This window comes from Rhinolophus ferrumequinum, chromosome 7 (genome assembly GCF_004115265.2).
Source record: "Rhinolophus ferrumequinum isolate MPI-CBG mRhiFer1 chromosome 7, mRhiFer1_v1.p, whole genome shotgun sequence".
Classification (NCBI taxonomy): Eukaryota; Metazoa; Chordata; class Mammalia; order Chiroptera; family Rhinolophidae; genus Rhinolophus; species Rhinolophus ferrumequinum.
In genome coordinates, this window is record NC_046290.1 from 9608637 (window position 1) to 9627845 (window position 19209).

A 19209-nucleotide genomic window follows, 5' to 3' on the forward strand; every position below is an offset into this window, starting at 1 on the left:
CCCCCGGGGGCAGTTAAAGTCTCCCGCACCATGTGTCCTCATTCACTCCGTACTTCTGGCCTCTCCTGCCCCCCACCCACTCACACGCACCCACTTCCCTCCGTCCAGTCCATTTGACTCCTTCATACACACGATAATAGCACTGGAGACCTTTTCTTCTTTCCTTGTGGCTGTGGTGCCCTCTTCGGCCTCCAGGTGGGTGGATCCTCGTAGGTCAGGAGGAGCAGAGGTGGTGGATTCCCGTGACGGGTTCACAGCCAGCACCCCCTTGGAGGACACCACGTCCCCTGTCCTTTCCCAGTGAGCAGACTGAGTCTCTCCCACTGTGTCTTTGTGTTCACAGCCTTGACATCACCAATCGAGTATCAGAGGAACCACAGCGGGGGCAGCGCGGGTGGGGGCGGCGGCGCCCCCAGTGGCGGTGGCAGCAACCACAGCAGTGGCGCCAGCAGCTGCAGTGGCCTTCCCAGCTCGAGCAGAAGCAGACCCTCCCGGATCCCCCAGCCTGTCCGCCACCACTCCCCCGTGCTGGTCTCCTCTGCAGCCTCCAGCCAGGCAGAGGCAGACAAGATGTCAGGTACGTCCACTCCCAGCCCGGCACCGCCTCCTCCCAGCAGCAGCCTTGGCCTGGAGGCCGGCCCCGGCCAGCCCGGCAGGCAGCTCCCCAGCGGCCAGTCTGAAGGTCCCGAGAGAGAAGCAGAGCAGATCCCCAAGATGAAGGTGATTGAGAGCCCCCGGAAGTCCACTGGGAACGCCGCGGGTGCCAGCCAGGATGGAAACGCCAAGGAGGCGCGGGCGCACGCGGAGGACGGCCGCTCGCGGAGCAGCCTGGGCGCCCTGCCCCTGGGCAAGCCCAGGCCCGGGGCCGTGTCGCCTCTGAACTCTCCTCTCTCCTCCGCATTCCCTTCTCCGTTCGGCAAGGAGCCCTTTGCCCCCAGCAGCCCCCTGCAGAAGGGGGGCTCCTTCTGGAGCTCCATCCCCGCCTCCCCCGCCAGCCGGCCGGGCTCCTTCACCTTCCCGGGGGACAGTGACTCCCTCCAACGGCAGGCGCACCGCCACGCGGCCCCCAGCAAGGACACGGACCGCATGAGCACGTGCTCCTCGGCCAGCGAGCAGTCCGTGCAGTCCACACAGAGCAATGGGGTAAGAACGCCTGGCAGCCTCCGCCCGCCCGCCCCACTGCCTCTGTCCCGCCAGCTCTTCTAAACCTCGCGTCGTCACCGCTGTCCTCGTACTAACTCCTGGCTCTCCTGCTGCGCCGCAGTAATCGACTCGGCCCTGCCTGTGCACTGACCACGTAGACACGTGTAGCTCTGTGTGTGCGCGTCCGCCACCCGCAGGCCTGGACGACGAACGCCTCCTAACCCCTCTGCTCCGGGACAGCGCTGCTCGTCTCTACTAACTCGCTCCTTGCTTTGTTTGTGTCTCCTTAATACGAGAAAGCCGATCATTAACCTTCTGAACGCAGCCTCTGTAAGTCTTTTCCGTTTTCCAACCAGTGGACTATCTTGGAACTTTCTTTTTGCCCTTGCCTTCCTCACACACATTTTTTTAGAGGGGTCAGTGTCTCTGCTGTCTACCTCCTATTTAAATCGAAACCTACACTTTATAAGCTTTTTGCTCATCGCTTGGTCGTGCTCTTTTATACCTTAAATTATCTTTGCAGCATTTTTGACTCATCTGCTGAAACAAAAAAATCCCTCAAGAAAACTTCCAACAACAACTCAAAGCAAACTAAGCTGACAAAATGGGGGGAAGGAATCTCTCTCTCCAGTGGAAATATTTGCTCCCCCCAAAGTTTCACTCTGGAAGAGACTGCTTTAGGGCACCTGGAGATGGGCTCCTGCCGGCGGCTGGGAGGATGTCTGCGTTCTGTCCAGCAGGGGGCGCAGTGTGGGCTGCGGCGCTCCGGCCATCCTCACCCTCATTTTGCCTGCCACCAATGTTCTCAAGCTGAAGGGTTGCTGTGGCGGGTTTTTCCCCCCATTTTGTGGCTCCCTCGCTCTCCTACCCAACTGTTTCCTACACGGTAGAGGGCCTGACCCATAACACCTTCCTGAAGGCATGCGTGAGGGAATACAACTGTTCTAATGAGTGTATGTTTGATTGCTTTATAAATTTTTAAATACATTTCCCTAAAAGGGTCTGTGTCTCTCTTTATAAAACAAATCTGGCTTTTGCATGTCTGTCTCTCTCTCTCCTGTGGACTTCTGTCAATGGCCTTGTTGGGGTTGACTTGGCTTTATCCTTTCTTACCTCCTATTTTTTGTTACGTATTTCGTATTTCGCTAAACTATATATTTAACTGAGGACGAAATTAGCAAATGGGTCTTGCTACATTTATTTACCTTTGAATCTCATTCTTAAAAGCAACTAGTGGGGCAGGCTTCCCCTGCAGTGGCCAGCAGCGGCATCTGTGTTATGGGCGCTCAGCGTGACCTGCACCGTAGCTTGGCCCCCTCGTTAGGTGTGCAGGTGAGCGTCAGAACGCGATTTCAGCCAGAGGAAAAGATGCAGTGACACGGTCTGCCGGAACCTGATTGAATACTTAGTGTGCAGGCCTGCCTCACAGCTTTGACCCCGGAACACCCAGGGACTTCTCAGTCTGTTTCAGAGGGAACACCCGGCGCAGGAGCCCACGTGGGCGTCTCGGCGCCCCTGAGTGCACAGGCGTAACGGCCCCGCCTGGCTCCCTCCCACGACGTTCATTCTGAGACAAAGGCACAGTCACATGTGGCACATGTTCTGGCAAATTGTAGGTTGCAAAAGTTACCTTTCCTGTCTCTCACTTTTCCGTGTGTGGCAGGTCCCCTGGACAGGGAAATTGCCAGTGTTTTTACAAGTCAAAATGCCTTAAAGCAAGGTCCTAGAGGCCTGAGAAGACCACTGGAGGCCTCCAATGGGGATTTGGTCTCTGGACGCTGAACTAGTTCAGTTAAAAGGAACTGTCTGTCGCCCTGCCCTGCTCCCACCCACTTGGGCCACTTTGTCTCCCTGGGGGGGGGGGGGTCAGCAGCAGCCTCCTTCCTCTTGACCACTTCCGTGGAGCTGTCTGCGGTCACAGCCAAGCAGCTGTGCCTAATCCCCGACCCAGGTCCTTCTTCCTCCTTTATACGGGCACCTTCTGGAAAGTTCTGCCAAGAGCAGGAGTGGAGTGGATGTGGACCAGTCCCTACGGCGACTGTGCGAGCCCCCAAATGTGGACGCACAACCTCCCTGCACCTGTCCACCCAGGCAGCAAAGTGCAGTCTTTCTCCCAGAGGCCACGTGGCCCATGCAAACCCCTCACCTCCCACTGTGAGGGCGTCATAATTGTGCCTGCTGGCAAGGCCATGGTGAGCATTAAATGAGATAGATTTCAAATACCTAGTACTTAGTCTGGGACATAGGAGGAGTTCAGAAAATACTAGTAGCTATTATTGTTGTGACAAAATACTCAGATTATGGTACGTTTTATTCCCAAAAGCGCCTGTGCCACAGAAGTTGATTTTTGTTTATGTTTTCTAGCAAATTTGGCTTTTTAATCGCAGAACTATTAGGTGTTGCTCTGTAAGTCAGCATACAAAAGTACACGCTAAAAGGATAAAACTGTATAAATGAGTCTGCACAGCCCAAAGCCTGGCAAGGGCAGCGTGGGCATCCATGAGGGGCAGCAACACACAGCAGCCCCCCGAGCCGAGACAGGAGTGATGGCTCGGCCCTCGGGTTCCACCACGGGTCTGGATTCAGCCCGGCCTTTGGACTCCCAGCGCACTGGCTTGTTGACAGCGGTCCGCCGTCTGCTCCGGATGCCCTGACACCAGCTCAGTAGCCCAAGGCCAGCAAGCATGTGGCAGGGGTGTCGGATGCCCTGACACCAGCTCAGTAGCCCAAGGCCAGCAAGCATGTGGCAGGGGTGTCTGACAGTCACACCTGCACCGACCCAGCACCTGCCCCAGGCGTCCGAGAGCCCGGCAGAGGCTCGCATCAGAGTCCGAGAGCCCGGCAGAGTCTTGGGGATCCATGACTGTGCAGACATCATCATTGGTGAAGGCCTCTCGGGAACAATGGCGCCTGACGCCATTCCCCACGTCCCGACTGTTGCTAGACGGGATTGGGCCAGATGTAGCTCAGGATTTGGCAGTGGTCTCAGCTTCCTCCAACCCCGGAACAAAGGGACCACTTGGTAAAGGACAGCTTGGGACAGATACTGCCATTGGTGTTTCTTCTACTTGCCAGCTAACACCACCCAGCTTGTGGGCCCCGGTAGGTGGCCTTAAGAAATGCTCTTTGTTTGACTTTTGCAATCTTGCCTCATTGACTGAGTTACTGAACAGGTATTGAGTGGTGACCCACAGAGATTGGGTGCCACTGGGCTGCCGGACAAGTGTGGGTAGGTTTCCGCTGCGAGGGTCTGTTCCCAAGGAGCCAGTGGTCGAAGATCTTCAATGACGTGTACCCGTGACAACAGCGTCTTCAGGACACTTGAGTCATGCAAGCTCCTAAGAGGGCCGTCCACCATGGGCCACACAAAGGAAGCAGGACAGCTATCCCTAAGAGCAGAATAGTAGCTGACTTACTTTTTAGGTAATCTGCATTCTTCTTTTAGAAGGGAAAAAAGGGAATTATTAGGCGTGACAGCAACTTGGCGGAATCCTGGAGCATGCGTTCTGAATGAACGTTTTTATCCGGCTGATTTGGGGGCTCCTCCATGATCTGAGCTGTCAGGGAGCTGAAGAGCTACCCTTTGCTGCTCTTTAGTTTAATAATGCTTTTAAAGGAGCGTGGTAGAGTAACAATACCGTGACAGGAATAACCGCACATGGCATGAACACGAGGACTGAGCCATTCCTTCAAAGATGCAAGGAGATGGGACTAAAACAAAAGCGTCCAAATGTAAACTGTCATCATTGCACTGATTTTTTTTTAGACTATTCCTACATTTCTAGAGCAACACCGGGTTTCAGTTACTGAAAAAGCACAGGCTTAGCTAAGAAGTGTGGAGGAGAGTGCTGCAGAGTGCCCCTCTGTGTGGTGAGCCCTGCTCTGGGGCGTCGCGTCACGGCACACGTTGACGAGCGAGTTCATGGTGTCAGATCTCATGTCAGTTCCCCTCTGCCTTTTTTCTTTCCATCTTTCCCGCTACAGAGTGAAAGTAGCAGCAGTAGCAACATCTCCACCATGTTGGTGACACACGATTACACGGCAGTGAAGGAGGATGAGATCAACGTCTACCAAGGAGAGGTCGTTCAGATTCTGGCCAGCAATCAGCAGAACATGTTTCTGGTGTTCCGAGCCGCCACTGACCAGTGCCCCGCCGCCGAGGGCTGGATTCCAGGCTTCGTCCTGGGGCATACCAGTGCGGTCATCATGGAGAACCCCGACGGGACCCTCAAGTGAGAGCCCAGCGGCACAACTGAGGGGAGAGGGGCCCGAGCACAAAAGAGGCCTAACGGCCCCGGGAGGCCGAACCTGCTGAGAGAAAGCAGTGCTCTTGTCTGTTAGTGTTAGCCTCTATGTCCGAGCACAGGGTGGGCCCCCCAAAGGGAAGATGGGTGGCTTTCCATCTCTCACACTCCTTCTGCAAGTTATTTTAGTTCCTCCACTTGAAAACACACAGCTTTTTCAAGCCACTTGGTAGACCACGATAATATTTTAGTCCCTGGGTGTTTGGGGCGTTGAGGACTTTGCAAGGACCCCTAATTCATTATTAGTGTACATCAGTAAACATACTCATTCTATAAGTTGTAGTAGGTAAAGATACAAGGTGTCTTACCTCGTGTGTAGTGGAAGATGAATGCAGTTAAGAAACTTGAAACCAGTTTTGCTACATTAAACATTTTAAAGAAAACTGAAGTCAGATGCTGGATTCTAAAACTTCCCTTCCCTAAATCTCTCTAGCTATGGTAGAGACCAGCCACATGGCTTCTGGGAGTGGAAGCATTGCAGGACTTTGTGATTTTTGAAGTCTCTAAAGACTTTAGGCCAAAAACCCCACCCGGTGTTTTTGACGGTGGCTGTGGCCATCTTCAGTCCTGGCTGTGGCCTCGGCTGGGTTTGCAAGCAGGCTGTGCCTCTGGCTCCACGCTCGCCACTGACCCCACCCCCCGGGAGGCTGGGCTTGACTTCAGGCTACAGAATGCCTATATCTTATTCTAGTACATTATTCAAAAATCCCATTTTATACTTTGTTTCCTCCAAAAATATTCTTAGGCCCTATATTAGGGTTCTCCAGAGAAATAGAATCAATAGGTTGTGTGTGTGTGTGTGTGTGTGTGTGTGTGAGTGTGTATGTGTGAGTGTGTAAAGAGAGACAAAGAAGTTTACTGTAAGGAGTTGGTTCGTGCAGTTATGGAGTTTGGCAAGTCCAAATCTTGTGGACCAACAGGCCGAAGACCCAGGAGAGCCAATGGTACAGAAAAGTCTGAAGGCATTGTGCTGGAGATTTCCCTCCTGCCCAAAGAACAGGTCTTTTTGTTCTACTCAGGCCTTCAGCTGATTGGATGAGGTGCACCACTGTATGAAGAGTAATAGGTTTTACTGTACCAATTAAAATGTGAATTTCATCCAGAAACATCCAGAATCATGTTTGGCCAAATAGCTGAGCATCCCATGGCCCAGTCATGTCGACACATAAAATTAACCAGCACAGGCACCTTTATATTTCCATCCTTAAAATTTGATTTAACAAACTGTTGGATTTCTGTCCTGGTTACTGAGGATCACAGGAAAGTGTTCTTTGCAGGGTTCACTGTTACCGGAGTTTTCTCCGTCATCCTATGTCTGCGTTAGTCAGCTTTTTTCTAATGTTTTCAGGAATTATTTGCTGAACACTGGAAAGGCAGAATACTAACAATGTGTTAATTTCCCCCTAGGAAGTCAACATCTTGGCACACAGCACTCCGTTTAAGGAAAAAATCTGAGAAAAAAGATAAAGACGGCAAACGGGAAGGCAAGTTAGAGAACGGTTATCGGAAATCACGGGAAGGACTCAGCAACAAGGTATCTGTGAAGGTGAGGACCAGTGTCTGCAGGAACCATGTCCCCCTCAGGTGGACGTAGGGGCTGGCACTGGCCCAAGAGGAAGTGGGGGTGTCCCACTCCCAGACCTGGGGCCCAGGCTCGCTTGGCAATGATCTGCCTCTCGCCATGTGCCTCCCTCTGCTCGGGAGCAGAACTTCCAGGGTTCTGAAGAGGCTTTGCAGGGATGGATGGTGCTAGCTGGCTCAGGTACCTGTGTGTTCTAAGGAACCAGGTATGCATGTGGACACCTCACCCGGTACACGTCTGGCTGACAGAGAACGCCTTTAGGTCCCCAGGAGAAGCAGAGTCTAGATTCTCAGAAGCAGACAGGGAGCAAAGCCGCCGTGGCTCCGACTTCCTTCAGTGCCCGCCTCAGACCACAGGGGAAGTGACTAGATGCTGAGACACAGGTCCACTGGCTCGAGCGAATCCCCTGGCTCTAGTCAGTCAGCGTTACTCCTTTATGATCAGATTGCCTTAAACCGGGGGTGGGGGGCGGGGGAGAAACGACACGTGCCTGGATAAAAAGAAAATAACCCCTAAAAGGAATCTGGGGACCCTAAGTTAGGACAGCAGCCATTCTGCAGAAGGAAGGATCCAGGGATGAATGGACTTGGTCCTTAGGCTGTGAAAAACGGATGTCTATGAGTTTAAGCAGTGTTTTGATTTGTGTGGATAGGAAGAAAACACACCCAAATTCATAGGACTAGAAGCTTTCGAGTGTATTTGAAAGAGTGCAAGTGTGGTCAATTGTGAATGAAAGCCAGGCAAACCAAGTTGTATTTCTTTGCATCTTTCAACAATACGTGTAGCCCCAAGTAACGTCTCTCAAAAAAGGCCATGTTTTTGGTTCACACCTGTGTGCTTTTTCCATTTCAGCTTCTCAGTCCCAACTACATTTGTGACGGTGAGTGCTGTACCTCTTTCTTCTAATCCTACAGGTTATGGGGCCAGGGGGCGTGTCTCAGAGCACTCAGTGTAGCCGGTGGGAACTGGTTTTCTGTGCAGCTCTGTCTGAGGTCCTGTTTGCTTGTGACGGAAGTGTGGGTGGGCCCACGGGGGAGGGGCGCCGGGGGACCGGTGTCACTGATTCCTTTCTCCTGCAGTTCCCCCAGAATTCGTCATTCCCTTGAGTGAGGTCACATGTGAGACAGGGGAGACCGTTGTTCTTAGATGTCGAGTTTGCGGCCGCCCCAAAGCCTCGATCACCTGGAAGGGCCCTGAACACAACACTTTGAACAGCGACGGTCACTACAGCATCTCCTACAGGTGAGGGGGTCCCACATGGAGGTCACTGTCGCAGGCTGCTTCCACCATGACTGACATGACTGAGTCAGCCTTTCACACTGGGACGCTTCCCATGAGGGAACGTCTCGTACCTGGGTGTGTGACTCAAATTAAAATTCCACTTGAAATTCCTCGTGGGTATTCGAGCTCCTGCTTTCCTGCGATGCCGCAGGAGAGAGCTCGGGGTGGCAGCGGGGGGAGCGGAGCCTTTCTGACATGGGGCGTTTTCTGTTCTGTGTGGCAGTGACTTAGGAGAGGCCGCTCTGAAGATTGTCGGCGTGACCTTGGAGGACGACGGCCTCTACACGTGCATCGCTGTGAATGACATGGGTTCAGCCTCCTCTGCAGCCAGTCTGAGGGTTCTAGGTAAGCTGCAGCGCTGAGCTGGGGTGCCCATCTTCCAGGGACCTCAAGTCCAGAGTGCCTCTCTACACTTGAAGCCTGGGCCTTCCAAAGGAGAGCTGCAGCAGCAGCCCACAGTCTGGGACGTCCCGGGGTGGGTGACTTCTCACGAGGTCAAGGCAGGGGCCCAGCGTGGCCTCTGACACGGCCACTGGGCCGGAACAAGGTGCGTCCTGTGCCTACTTCTCAAAACACATTCTTGTGTCCAATTTCTCTTTGATCTGATTACCCAGTTGCCACTTTGGCTCTGAGAGAATTTAATCTAAGTCGGTCTCGAGGAATATGGGCGAAAGGGGAGGAAAGGAAGAAGTGTGGTTGCAGCGTGCACGGGCCCTGCCCGTCTCAGACCCTGACAACAGCCCTGCTGGTGGACGTGGCCTCCTGTCCTTCCAGGAGCCCAGGGGGACCTTGGTGGGACCCACATCACTCTGGTCTGAAGCCCTTGCTCGCTCTACTGCCTGGCAGGGCCTTGTTCCCTCTCCACCACTAAACCGTGAACTCCTGGAGGCAGAACCCGTATCCTAAGCCTTTTTACATTTCCTGTAGTTGCACTTGACACATGTGGATGCTCAGTAAGCAGCACATATTGATCTCCAGCTACCATTTTGTGGCCACCAACTATGCAAGGGGTGGCAGGGGCAGGGGGCTGCTGCGATTTCTCATTGATCCTGCAGCTGTTCCAGGCATGAGAGCCCCTGACGAGAGTGAAAATAAAAATCTGAACTGCAAGGTGAATTGACTTTGGGGGCGCCCTGTGTGTAGACAATAAACAGAATTGTCTCAGAACTTTTATCCCACATATCTTAATCCTACATCTATTTTAACCTCATTAAATAAAAGAAAGGAAGTATTCTGATTTTTGGATCATGCCACAAAAAAGAAAGTCTTGAATTTGAGAGTAAAGAATTACCGAATTCTAATTTTAAAAAGATGTCACAGAAATTATACAGGTGATTTTCTTTTTAGATACATCACTAAGGAAAGCGAAGGGAGTGTAGGGAGATACACTGATACCCTGGAGACATGAGTGGGGTAATAGTGCAAGAGGAGGTGTGTGTGTATTTCTATCACATGAATCTGTCATGCTGAGGCCCGACCCGCAGCGTGTGTCACACGTACAGCGTGTCTTCCTCGTGGTGAGACACAGTGCAGACGCTCGGTAGCCACACATGGCTGCCACATGGGGCCTCGCAGGGATGCTGCTCTTCTTGCAGGTCCAGGCAGTGATGGGGTCGTGGTGACCTGGAAAGACAACTTTGAGTCCTTCTACAGCGAAGTGGCTGAGCTTGGCAGGTACGGCTACAACCCAGGGCCCCTTCCAGGAGAGTAGCGTGGAGGACGTAACTCACTGTGAGAGCCCGTGCGTTTGCCAGCAGTTGGGAGTTCTGTGCATCCCATTAGCAGTGTAACCTGTGTCGCCTTTCACTACTGAACATCCAGGATGTAACAGAGATGTTTTCAGCTCAGGTTCCAAGAGGATTAAGGCCCAAAGCCGTAAGCCATCCATTGGAATAGCTTGACTCCTGCTCTGTGCCACCTGTGTCCTATGCGTGGTGGAATTCAGGGGAGAGTCACTCACACCGTTTCTGTAGGACTTCATTCTCCCGTGGAGTCCCGGTTAAAAAAGGCTGACTGTGTCCTTCAGGTTCCAGCTGTACATGGAGCCGTAGGGGGAGTCGCAGGGGACCCATGTGCAAACTGAGAGAGGGCTCCAACAGAGAGGGGCTGTTTCTCTCCAGACGGGGCAGTACCGTCAGGCGTCTTCTGAGTGTCCTGACATATCTCATGTGGCAACAAGGAGGTCAAAAGCATGACAGCCGAATGTCCCTTTTGAAAAGCTTTCCAAGAAACTCCCCCAGCAGCCGCCTCTTGCATTGAGCGGCCACAGTGGGTGGTGGCTCCAGTGACCTGCTCACCTACCTGCACGCATCAGCCTGGCATCGCTGTCACTTCTCTTTACTGCACACAGCACCACGCACGTCTCAGAGCAGCAGGGATTTACCACATCACACAACGTGTGACTGATTGGGGTGTTAGTTCTGTTAGTCTGTCGTGGCGTGTGCACGTCTCACCCACATGTCCTCGGCCCCACCTGGGATGCTGGGCTCGGGGGCTTCCTCACATGATGGTGGAAACATTCGAAGAGAACAGAAACAGTAGCTGCAAGGTCTCTTAAGGTCCAGCCTCAGAAATCCACAGCGGTGCTCCTTCCACACTGTGCGGGTCAGAAGCAGCCCCCAGCCAGCCCAGATTCAAGGGAGGAGAGATAGACGCCACCTCCCCACGGGAGGACTAGCAGAGGGGCGTGGCCACCTTGATCCCCCACAGCCTGCTGCCCTTTCTCTCCATCACCTTCCCCGGGCCCCCGCCGTCTCGTCCCATTAGGGCAGCAGGCTCAAACTTGAGGTCCAAGGCCCCGTTGTCCAGATCAAATGGAGATGGAGCTGGGGTTTCGGGTGTGGTCCGGGGGTGCAGGGCCAGGGACCGTGAGCCAGCGATGAGTGACCCACCCCCATCATCCTGGGGCAGGCAGGCAGTGATGGCAGCTGACACCTGTTCAGAAGGGGAGTGGGTGACCAGGAGGCCCCAAGTAGTCCCTCCCAAGCTTCTTCACACAATGAGGAAAGTTTTCCATGAGAGAACAAAGGTAGAAGCTGCCTGGTAAGTCTCATGATGTCACTTCTGAGGTTAGAGGGAGTCAAGTGATCTGCCTAGACCAGTGCGAGGAAGTGGAGTCAGCCTGTAGGAGGAGGAGACGGTCTCACCGCGGAGCAGCTCGGACACGGGCAGGCTTCCTCGGGGCCATCGTGGGGCCACAGCGCCTGCACGGAGTGCTGGGGAGAGCAGGGCCTGTGGGCAGAGCTGGTCCGCAGGCAGGGGGAGCTGCCCCTCCCCCAGTCCACTTAGGTTAACAGAGCTTTTCTCCGCGACACACTCAGAGTCCTCTGAAAATTACCTTCTCGACCTATTTTCCAGGGGCAGGTTCTCTGTCGTTAAGAAATGTGATCAGAAAGGAACCAAACGAGCAGTGGCCACTAAGTTTGTGAACAAGAAGTTGATGAAGCGTGACCAGGTCACCCACGAGCTTGGAGTCCTGCAGAACGTCCAGCACCCACTCCTGGTTGGACTCCTGGACACCTTTGAGACCCCCACCAGCTACGTCCTTGTTTTAGAAATGTGCGTACACACCGACTCGCCCCTCTTTGTAACCCGCAGCCTCACCGTCAAGCGTTTTATTGATGTTTGTTCTCTAAGGACAATGGGAATCAAGACTTTAGGATTCACAGAACTTCTAAAACATAGGGGTGTGATCACAAAATATGGTGTATGTTTAAATGAAAAAATATTTATTACAGTAAAAAACACATTGCCATTAATCCCCCTCAAAATACACCCCCTTGCTTCGAACACATTTATCCTGTCGTTCTTGCCACTTTCTGAAGCAGTTCTAGAAGTTCTCTTTCGTGAGTGTCTTCATCCTCCATCATGACAATGCTCCGTGTCACAAATCACTTCTGGTATGGCAATTTCTGTCAAAAACATTACTGTGTATCCTCATGCACCTTATTCACCGGATCTGGCACCATGCGACTTCTGGCTCTTCCCAAGGGTCAAAATGACCGTGAAAGGTAAACATTTTGAATCAATTCAGGACATGGAGGCAGCCATGACAGCATAACTAAAGACACTCACAAGAGCACTTCCAGAACTGCTTCAGAAAGTGGCAAGAACGACAGGATAAATGTGTTCAAAGCAAGGGGGTGTATTTTGAGGGGGATTAATGGCAATGTGTCTTACTGTAATAATTTTTTTTATTTGAACATTCACCATATTTTTTAATCAAACCTCATACGTATGCTGTTAGAGACCACAATTTGAGAGCTTTCCAGTAAATGTAGAAAGAAGTAGTTTTCAGTACGTGCTGTCCAACAAGGGGGCAGCAAGCCTAACATCACACCCAGGCTCCCACTGGGTCTCAGCCTACCTGGAGACACCACCTGGTCCCCAGAGGTCCCAAGAGGCCAGACCTCTGAAGACGCATGGCCCTGGTGGTGTCCTCTGGTGGGCGCTTGGGGCGGGCTCGCTAAAACCTGCCCTGTCAGGTACTTGGCAGGCACCTCGACCCCAGGGCCACCCAGCCCCTCAGAGCTCCTGCCCCCCAAAGGATGACAAGAAGATGAGGATGGGGAGATGCACCTCACCAAGAGATGCCCTGGACGGGGGTGGCCTCCAACCACGCAGCCCCGCTGGTCCCCAAGGTCTTACTGGGCCCAGTGGGACACCTCAGCATACGGTTCAGTCATGTAAAAAATGTGAAATTCAAGAGCAGTTGTCCTGAACTGGGGGCATTTGTGCCACTGGCAATGCGTGAAGTCTCTTTTGGTGTCACAAGTCAGGGTGGGGCGCTACTGGCACCTGGCGGGTGGAGGCCAAGGATGCTGCTCACCGTCCTGCAGGGCACAGAACGGCCCTGAGCAGGCGATTGTGTGGCCCAAAGTGTCAGTAATGCCCTTGGAACATTCCGGTCTCTGGGAAACATCTCAGCGTTTAGCTTTCTTTAGATTCCTATTGCTCCATTTTAGAGGGTCTCAATTCACACATTTACTTGGATTTACAACTTCTTTTTGCACTGGCAAAAGTAAAACCTTTGCACCAGTTCATACTTTTGATCACTCCTCAGTGGGAAGGGTAGACCAGGCGGGAGGAGCAGCCCTGGTCCGTGTAGGGGCACGTTCATGGCGACAGCGGGGCTCAAGCTTTGAGGCCTCTCCCTTGGGACCCTCAAGGCCCTGCACCTGGTTCTCTTTCTCTTGTGTTCTCTTTCTTAAAGACTTTGTAAGTGCCTCCACCCCATGCCTTTATGGGGCGAGGCAGCTGTGGCCCCAGCGGGCAGCGCCCGCCCCAGGGGAGGGGGAGTTTCAGGACGGTCTGCCCCCCCAGGGCTGCGCAGCGACAACGTCTCTGGGACAGCAAACCCGTCAGGCACAGAAGGGAGATGGCAGGCCCTCCCGAGGCTGACGAGCGTGTCAGTGGACGTGGGGCCTGGTTGTGGTCCCTACTCCACCTCTCACTGGCCCTGTCACCTGGAGCTCACTTCTCAACCGTGGCATCCTTTACAGTCTCAGCTACTGTGGATGATTGTTGTGGCACTAACGTGATGTCGAAGCAGAGACCTGGCCCCTGTGGGCCCTCAGTACCTGGGAGGGTCCTTTCTGGCTCTAGAAGCTTGACAACTAACAACACTGCCCATCTTCCCTGAGGATTTTTAGCAAGAATTATCTGACGTCCTCATAAAAAAATCTACAAAACAAGGCCTCTGTTTCTGCTTTAAAATTTTCAGTGTATTCAGCCATCATTTCTTCTCCCTGGAAAACTAAATGGTTTGGCTGCACCATACTGTTAATAGGATTTCTTTTCATAACAAATTACTGACTACCAAATTCTCCTTGATTACTCCCCGTTACCAGACAAGTAGCTGATTATCCTGTACGTTTCTGTTTTGCAAAAAAAGAAGGCAGCAAAGACAGGTGTTCGGAGAGGCTGGGGCCAGACCACCTCATTGTAATTCCAGCCTTCGCTTACGAGCTGTGTGACCTTGGGAAAGTTACATAACTTCTCTATGCCTCGGTTTCCTCATCCATAAAATGGTGACAATAAAACCTTCTCGGTGAGTTGTCATGTGGATTAAATGAATAGATAGAAGGTATTTAGTCCCCGGAACATGGGCAGCTCTAAGTGTTTTTTAAATATTTAAAGTAAACGCACAGTAGAAAGACTTGAGACCATTTTGACTCACTGTGTTGCCTTGTCCTCTGCCTCTTACGTACATTACCTCATTCGGCCTTCCCATCACCCATTTTACAGATGACAAAACTAAGGCTTGGGGAGGTGGTGCCACTTCATTCCTTGCTTCAGCAGATGCCCACAGAGCACCTGCGGTGTGCCTGGCACTGCCGGGTAGCGCTCCCACGTCATTTTCTCACAGAGGCAGGGTTTGAGTGGAGCCCGCTGAGCGGGTGCCTCCCGGCTCCCTCTGAGGTTTCAGCTGCCTTGTTCCCCACGGGCATCTGCACAGATGTTTACAAGACGTCGTCACCCTGTTGATGCCATTGTGCCTTCAGGTGAAACATGAATGGAACATTAACAGTGGGGCACAGAGAAGGCACCTTTACTTCATATTAGACGAGGAAGTTCTCTAACGTGAACTGGCACATAGTGACGGCCACACACGTTCCTACCTCTGCAGGGCTGACCAGGGGCGCCTCCTGGACTGTGTGGTGCGATGGGGAAACCTCACCGAAGGGAAGATCAGGGCGTATCTGGGGGAGGTTCTGGAAGCCGTCCGATACCTTCACAACTGCAGGATAGCACACCTGGACCTAAAGGTTAGTGGGTTTCCAGGGGCCAGAGAGTCGCATGTCTGACCACAGCTGGGGACAAATACGAGGGGGTGGGAGATGGAAGCGCTGGTTTCCAGTCTCGGTTTTCAAGAGTTCACTTTTTAGTGATTGGAGATCTTCAGACATTTCATGAGATTTCAGAAAGTTGTGGGAGTTTTGCTGGGCCGGTGTGGGGCTGGTTCAGTGGTATCTGAGAAAGGAGGAGAACAGATTGCTGTTAGTGCTGGGAGGTGCAAGGAGTGAATACCCAGCTCCGTAAAGCAGCCTACGCAACACGCTGCTTTCCACTCATCTCCAGAGGGCTGGTCTGAGCCGAGGCGGGGCAGCGGCTTCTCCGCTGGTGCTGGCTCCCCCTTCCGCGGGCCAGCGGGCCAGCGGGCCAGTGTGCGGGGAGTTGGATTCTGTTTTGCACGTGAGCAGTCTGTTCCAGTCGACCTCAGAAATTCCTGGTGAGCCTCACGCGTGGGCTTAAGCTTGGGGTTGTTGAAAATCACTGGCCTTCTCCTGTCTTCTAGCCCGAAAATATTCTGGTGGATCAGAGTTTAGCCAAGCCAACGATTAAACTGGCTGACTTTGGAGATGCTGTCCAACTCAACACGACCTACTACATCCACCAGTTACTGGGGAACCCTGAATTTGCAGCCCCCGAAATCATCCTTGGGAACCCGGTCTCCCTGACCTCGGATACGTGGAGTGTGGGAGTGCTCACATACGTCCTTCTCAGTGGCGTGTCCCCCTTCCTGGACGACAGTGTGGAAGAGACCTGCCTGAACATTTGCCGACTAGACTTTAGTTTCCCAGATGACTACTTTAAAGGAGTGAGCCAGAAGGCCAAGGATTTCGTGTGTTTCCTCCTGCAGGAGGACCCCGCCAAGCGTCCCTCGGCTGCGCTGGCCCTCCAGGAGCAGTGGCTACAGGCGGGCCCCGGCAGCGGCAGGGGCGCGGGCATCCTGGACACGTCCCGACTGACTTCCTTCATCGAGCGGCGCAAACACCAGAATGATGTTCGACCTCTTCGTAGCATTAAAAACTTCTTACAGAGCAGGCTGCTGCCTAGGGTCTGACCTGTCCTGAAGTCCTTTCTCATTCTCTTTCACCTGCCAATCAGCTGTTAATTTCAATTTCAAAGAGAAACACAAACCAACATAACTGCTCAGCTGCTGATTTCATCGTGTGAAACTGCACCCCGAGTGCGGGCTGCCGGCCGCGCGACGGTGGAGGACCTTCCGTGCGCTCTGCGAGCGGGGGCAGCGTCGCTGTGTCACAGTCTTTTATTCAGGTTTCTGCAAAAAATGAAAAGAAACTTTTTTAAATGAACACGAATAGAATTTTGCAAATTTAATGTTTTCCAAGATTTATTCAAGGAAACAAAATGCCTGGGTTCGACCGCTGGTGTTAAAGAACACGACAGAGATAGGGGCCACCGCGGGGATGACGTGCCCTAGCGGCGAGGTCCCCCTGGCTCTGAGCTTGGCCAGCCGCCTGATCTGTGTGTCTCCCTGGGACGCCAGACGAGGCTTCTGAACCGTGCATTCAACCTCAAACTTTTGCATAAAAATAGAATGAATTGTTTTGCTCTGATGAAATGTAGGCCTTACTTGTATATAAGACTGGTCCTGCCTTCAGTCTGTCCATTCCCCAGCTGCCTCCCCTCCCCTCCCCGACCCACCGCCCGGGGCTTGCTTTGGGGGTCAGGGTTCTGCCCATCCACCGAGGACATCAGGTTGGGTCCTGCCCCACTCCCCCACCCCCCAACCCCCAAGCCGTCAATCAGATTGTTGAGCAGTATACAGTCAGATGAAAATACTGTAAATGCACTCATTGGGGTTTTTTTGGTTTTATTTCATATCATGTGCAATGTTGTGGCTTTAACATTTTATGCAACTATTTATGAAGACCTCTGTTGTACCTGTAATAAATATATAGAAAAAGCACATACTTCGTACGGTGAGCTTTATGGTTTTGTGTGTGTGTTGGGGTGGGGTGGGGTGGAGTGAGGGTGGGGGGTTGTAGCCCTGTGCCATCGTTCAAGGAGATTTAACTCTTCGTGAAATTTGTCAGTTTCGAGGACTGTAAAAAGTGATTTCATATTCTGAATATAAAACTGGATAATAGGGTAATGTTTTAAAATTTATTATGCTATTATTCAGAATGCCAAAGTATTATTTTTTTCCCCAAAATCAGTCTGGACATTTACTACTTTTTAGACTTTTTGACATTCAACTTTCTGTACAAAAATTGGCTGGACTTTGAGCTTTTGGTAAGAAATAAAAGCCACTGAGCACTAAGCCGCCTTGAGGCTGGCACCCCACGTCTGTGTCACTGTGGCAGAATTAACGCTGATGTGGGGAGCCCTTCAACAAAAGATGCTGGGTTTCTGGGCACGCTTGAATTTTTCTGGATGTCTTTTTATCTTTGTTGTGTGAAATACACTAACACAGAGGCCAGCCCGCTTCCCAAGCCAGCCAGACACCTGGGTTGAGCCATAAACGGGCGTAGTTAAGCTTTGCAGCTTCCAATGTATTTTATTTATTCTTTTGTTGGGTTTTGTTTGTTTGTTCCTTGTAAAATTGTACAGAAACTTTTTAAAAGAAATTGGATTCAAAACTGGATGTGTATTCGTAACCTCACAACTTTTATTTGTGTATTGTTTCTTTTATTATTTCAGTTAAATTTTTACATTATTTTGCATGTATATTTCTTTGTACAGAGACCTTACATGTTTACACAGTATGATGTGATGTAAATATTTTATTTTGCCATCAGTTCTTTTAAAAAATTAAACATATTTGCCTGATTTTTGTGTTAGGCCTTTTATTTACATTGGTCACTATTGAATTGAAAAGAGAGATGGCTGAGGGAGAAAATGAAGGATGGGCCGGCCCCTCGTGGGTCAGGGCCTGGGGGCTGCAGAGGAGACTCTTCTAGAGTGGGAGTCTGCTCAACACAGCAGAGATGGGCGTTGCTGAGGCTCCTGCAGACTGGTTCACTGGTGTGTAACCCAGAATGTCAACTGTCTATAGTGGGACTGTGCCTGTGCTGGTTGGCATATCTCAGGTGCCCAGATTCTTGATGAACGTAGACTCAGAGCAAAGAAAAGAACTGCTGCATCCTGGCCACAGAGAAGCAAAATCAGCATTGTCTGGATGGATTGAAGAAAACGAAGCGCTTAGGTTTAGGTCCTGGTGTCATGAGCAAACCAAAGGTCCCGAATCTGTGAAGACCCCCACCCCACACGGAGTCACCTGGTCCTGGGGGACTTGCAGAACGGGTTTCATTTTTCATCTGTTTGCTGAAATACTGAAGGTAAGTCCCAAAGTCAGGGCATGGGACGCTCACTGTCCCCGAAGTGGCACCTCCTCAGTCCCAGGGACATCGATGGCTCAGTGGCTCCAGAGGAACAGAAATACAAGGTTGGTTCTAATCTACATTCTCACCACATGTCCGAGTTAATCTGGTTTCTTTGACTCTTTGCCAGCATTTGGTGTCCTCACTAATTTTTATTTGACCATTCTGACAAGTGAATAAGGACACGTTACTGCAATTTTAATTTACATTTCCCTAATGGCTAATGATATTGAACGTCTTTCCATGTGCTTATTTGCCATCTGTACATCCTCTTCAGTGAAATGTCTCTTTGTGTCATTTGACTCTTTTCTTTCTCATGGCGTCTGGAATTTTATTGTTGAGTTCTGAGATTTTTTTGTATATTCTAGATACTAGTTCTTTGTCAGAGATGTGGTTTGTAAATAGGTTCTCCTATTCTATAAGTGTGTCTCTTCATTTTCTTAACAGGATCTTTCACACAGAAAAATGTTTTAATTTTGATCAAGTCCAATTTATTAATTCTTCTTTATGTAGATCAAGCTTTTTGGTGTCAAGTCTATGAATTCTTCACTTAGCCCTAAATTAAAGGTTTTTTCCTAAGTTTTTTGGTCACAGTTTTTGGTTTACATTTTATATTTAAGTCTGTGATTCATTTTGAGTTCATTTTTGTATAGGGTGTAAAATTTAGGTTGAGGGTGTTTTTTGTTTATTTGTTTCTTGGTTTTGTTCTTTTGTAGATTTTGTTCTTGTTTTCCAGTTGTTCTAGTAGCATTTGTTGAAAAGACTACCC

At 51.3% G+C, this 19209-nt stretch overlaps 1 protein-coding gene across 2 annotated transcripts in view; it reads left to right on the forward strand.

Annotated features, from left to right (window-relative positions):
* The window catches only part of TRIO (trio Rho guanine nucleotide exchange factor), a 320251-nt gene extending 303225 nt beyond the window's left edge, over window positions 1-17026 (forward strand). For both annotated transcript variants that reach the window (XM_033110550.1, XM_033110551.1), the window contains exons 48-57: window positions 344-1143; window positions 5128-5375; window positions 6855-6993; window positions 7882-7909; window positions 8109-8271; window positions 8534-8655; window positions 9906-9984; window positions 11668-11868; window positions 14939-15077; window positions 15608-17026. In XM_033110550.1, the coding sequence (XP_032966441.1) occupies window positions 344-1143; window positions 5128-5375; window positions 6855-6993; window positions 7882-7909; window positions 8109-8271; window positions 8534-8655; window positions 9906-9984; window positions 11668-11868; window positions 14939-15077; window positions 15608-16156 (2468 nt within the window). In that variant the 3' untranslated portion in view covers window positions 16157-17026. The remainder of the gene's footprint in view (window positions 1-343; window positions 1144-5127; window positions 5376-6854; window positions 6994-7881; window positions 7910-8108; window positions 8272-8533; window positions 8656-9905; window positions 9985-11667; window positions 11869-14938; window positions 15078-15607) is intronic.
* The last annotated feature ends 2183 nt before the right edge of the window (window positions 17027-19209 follow it).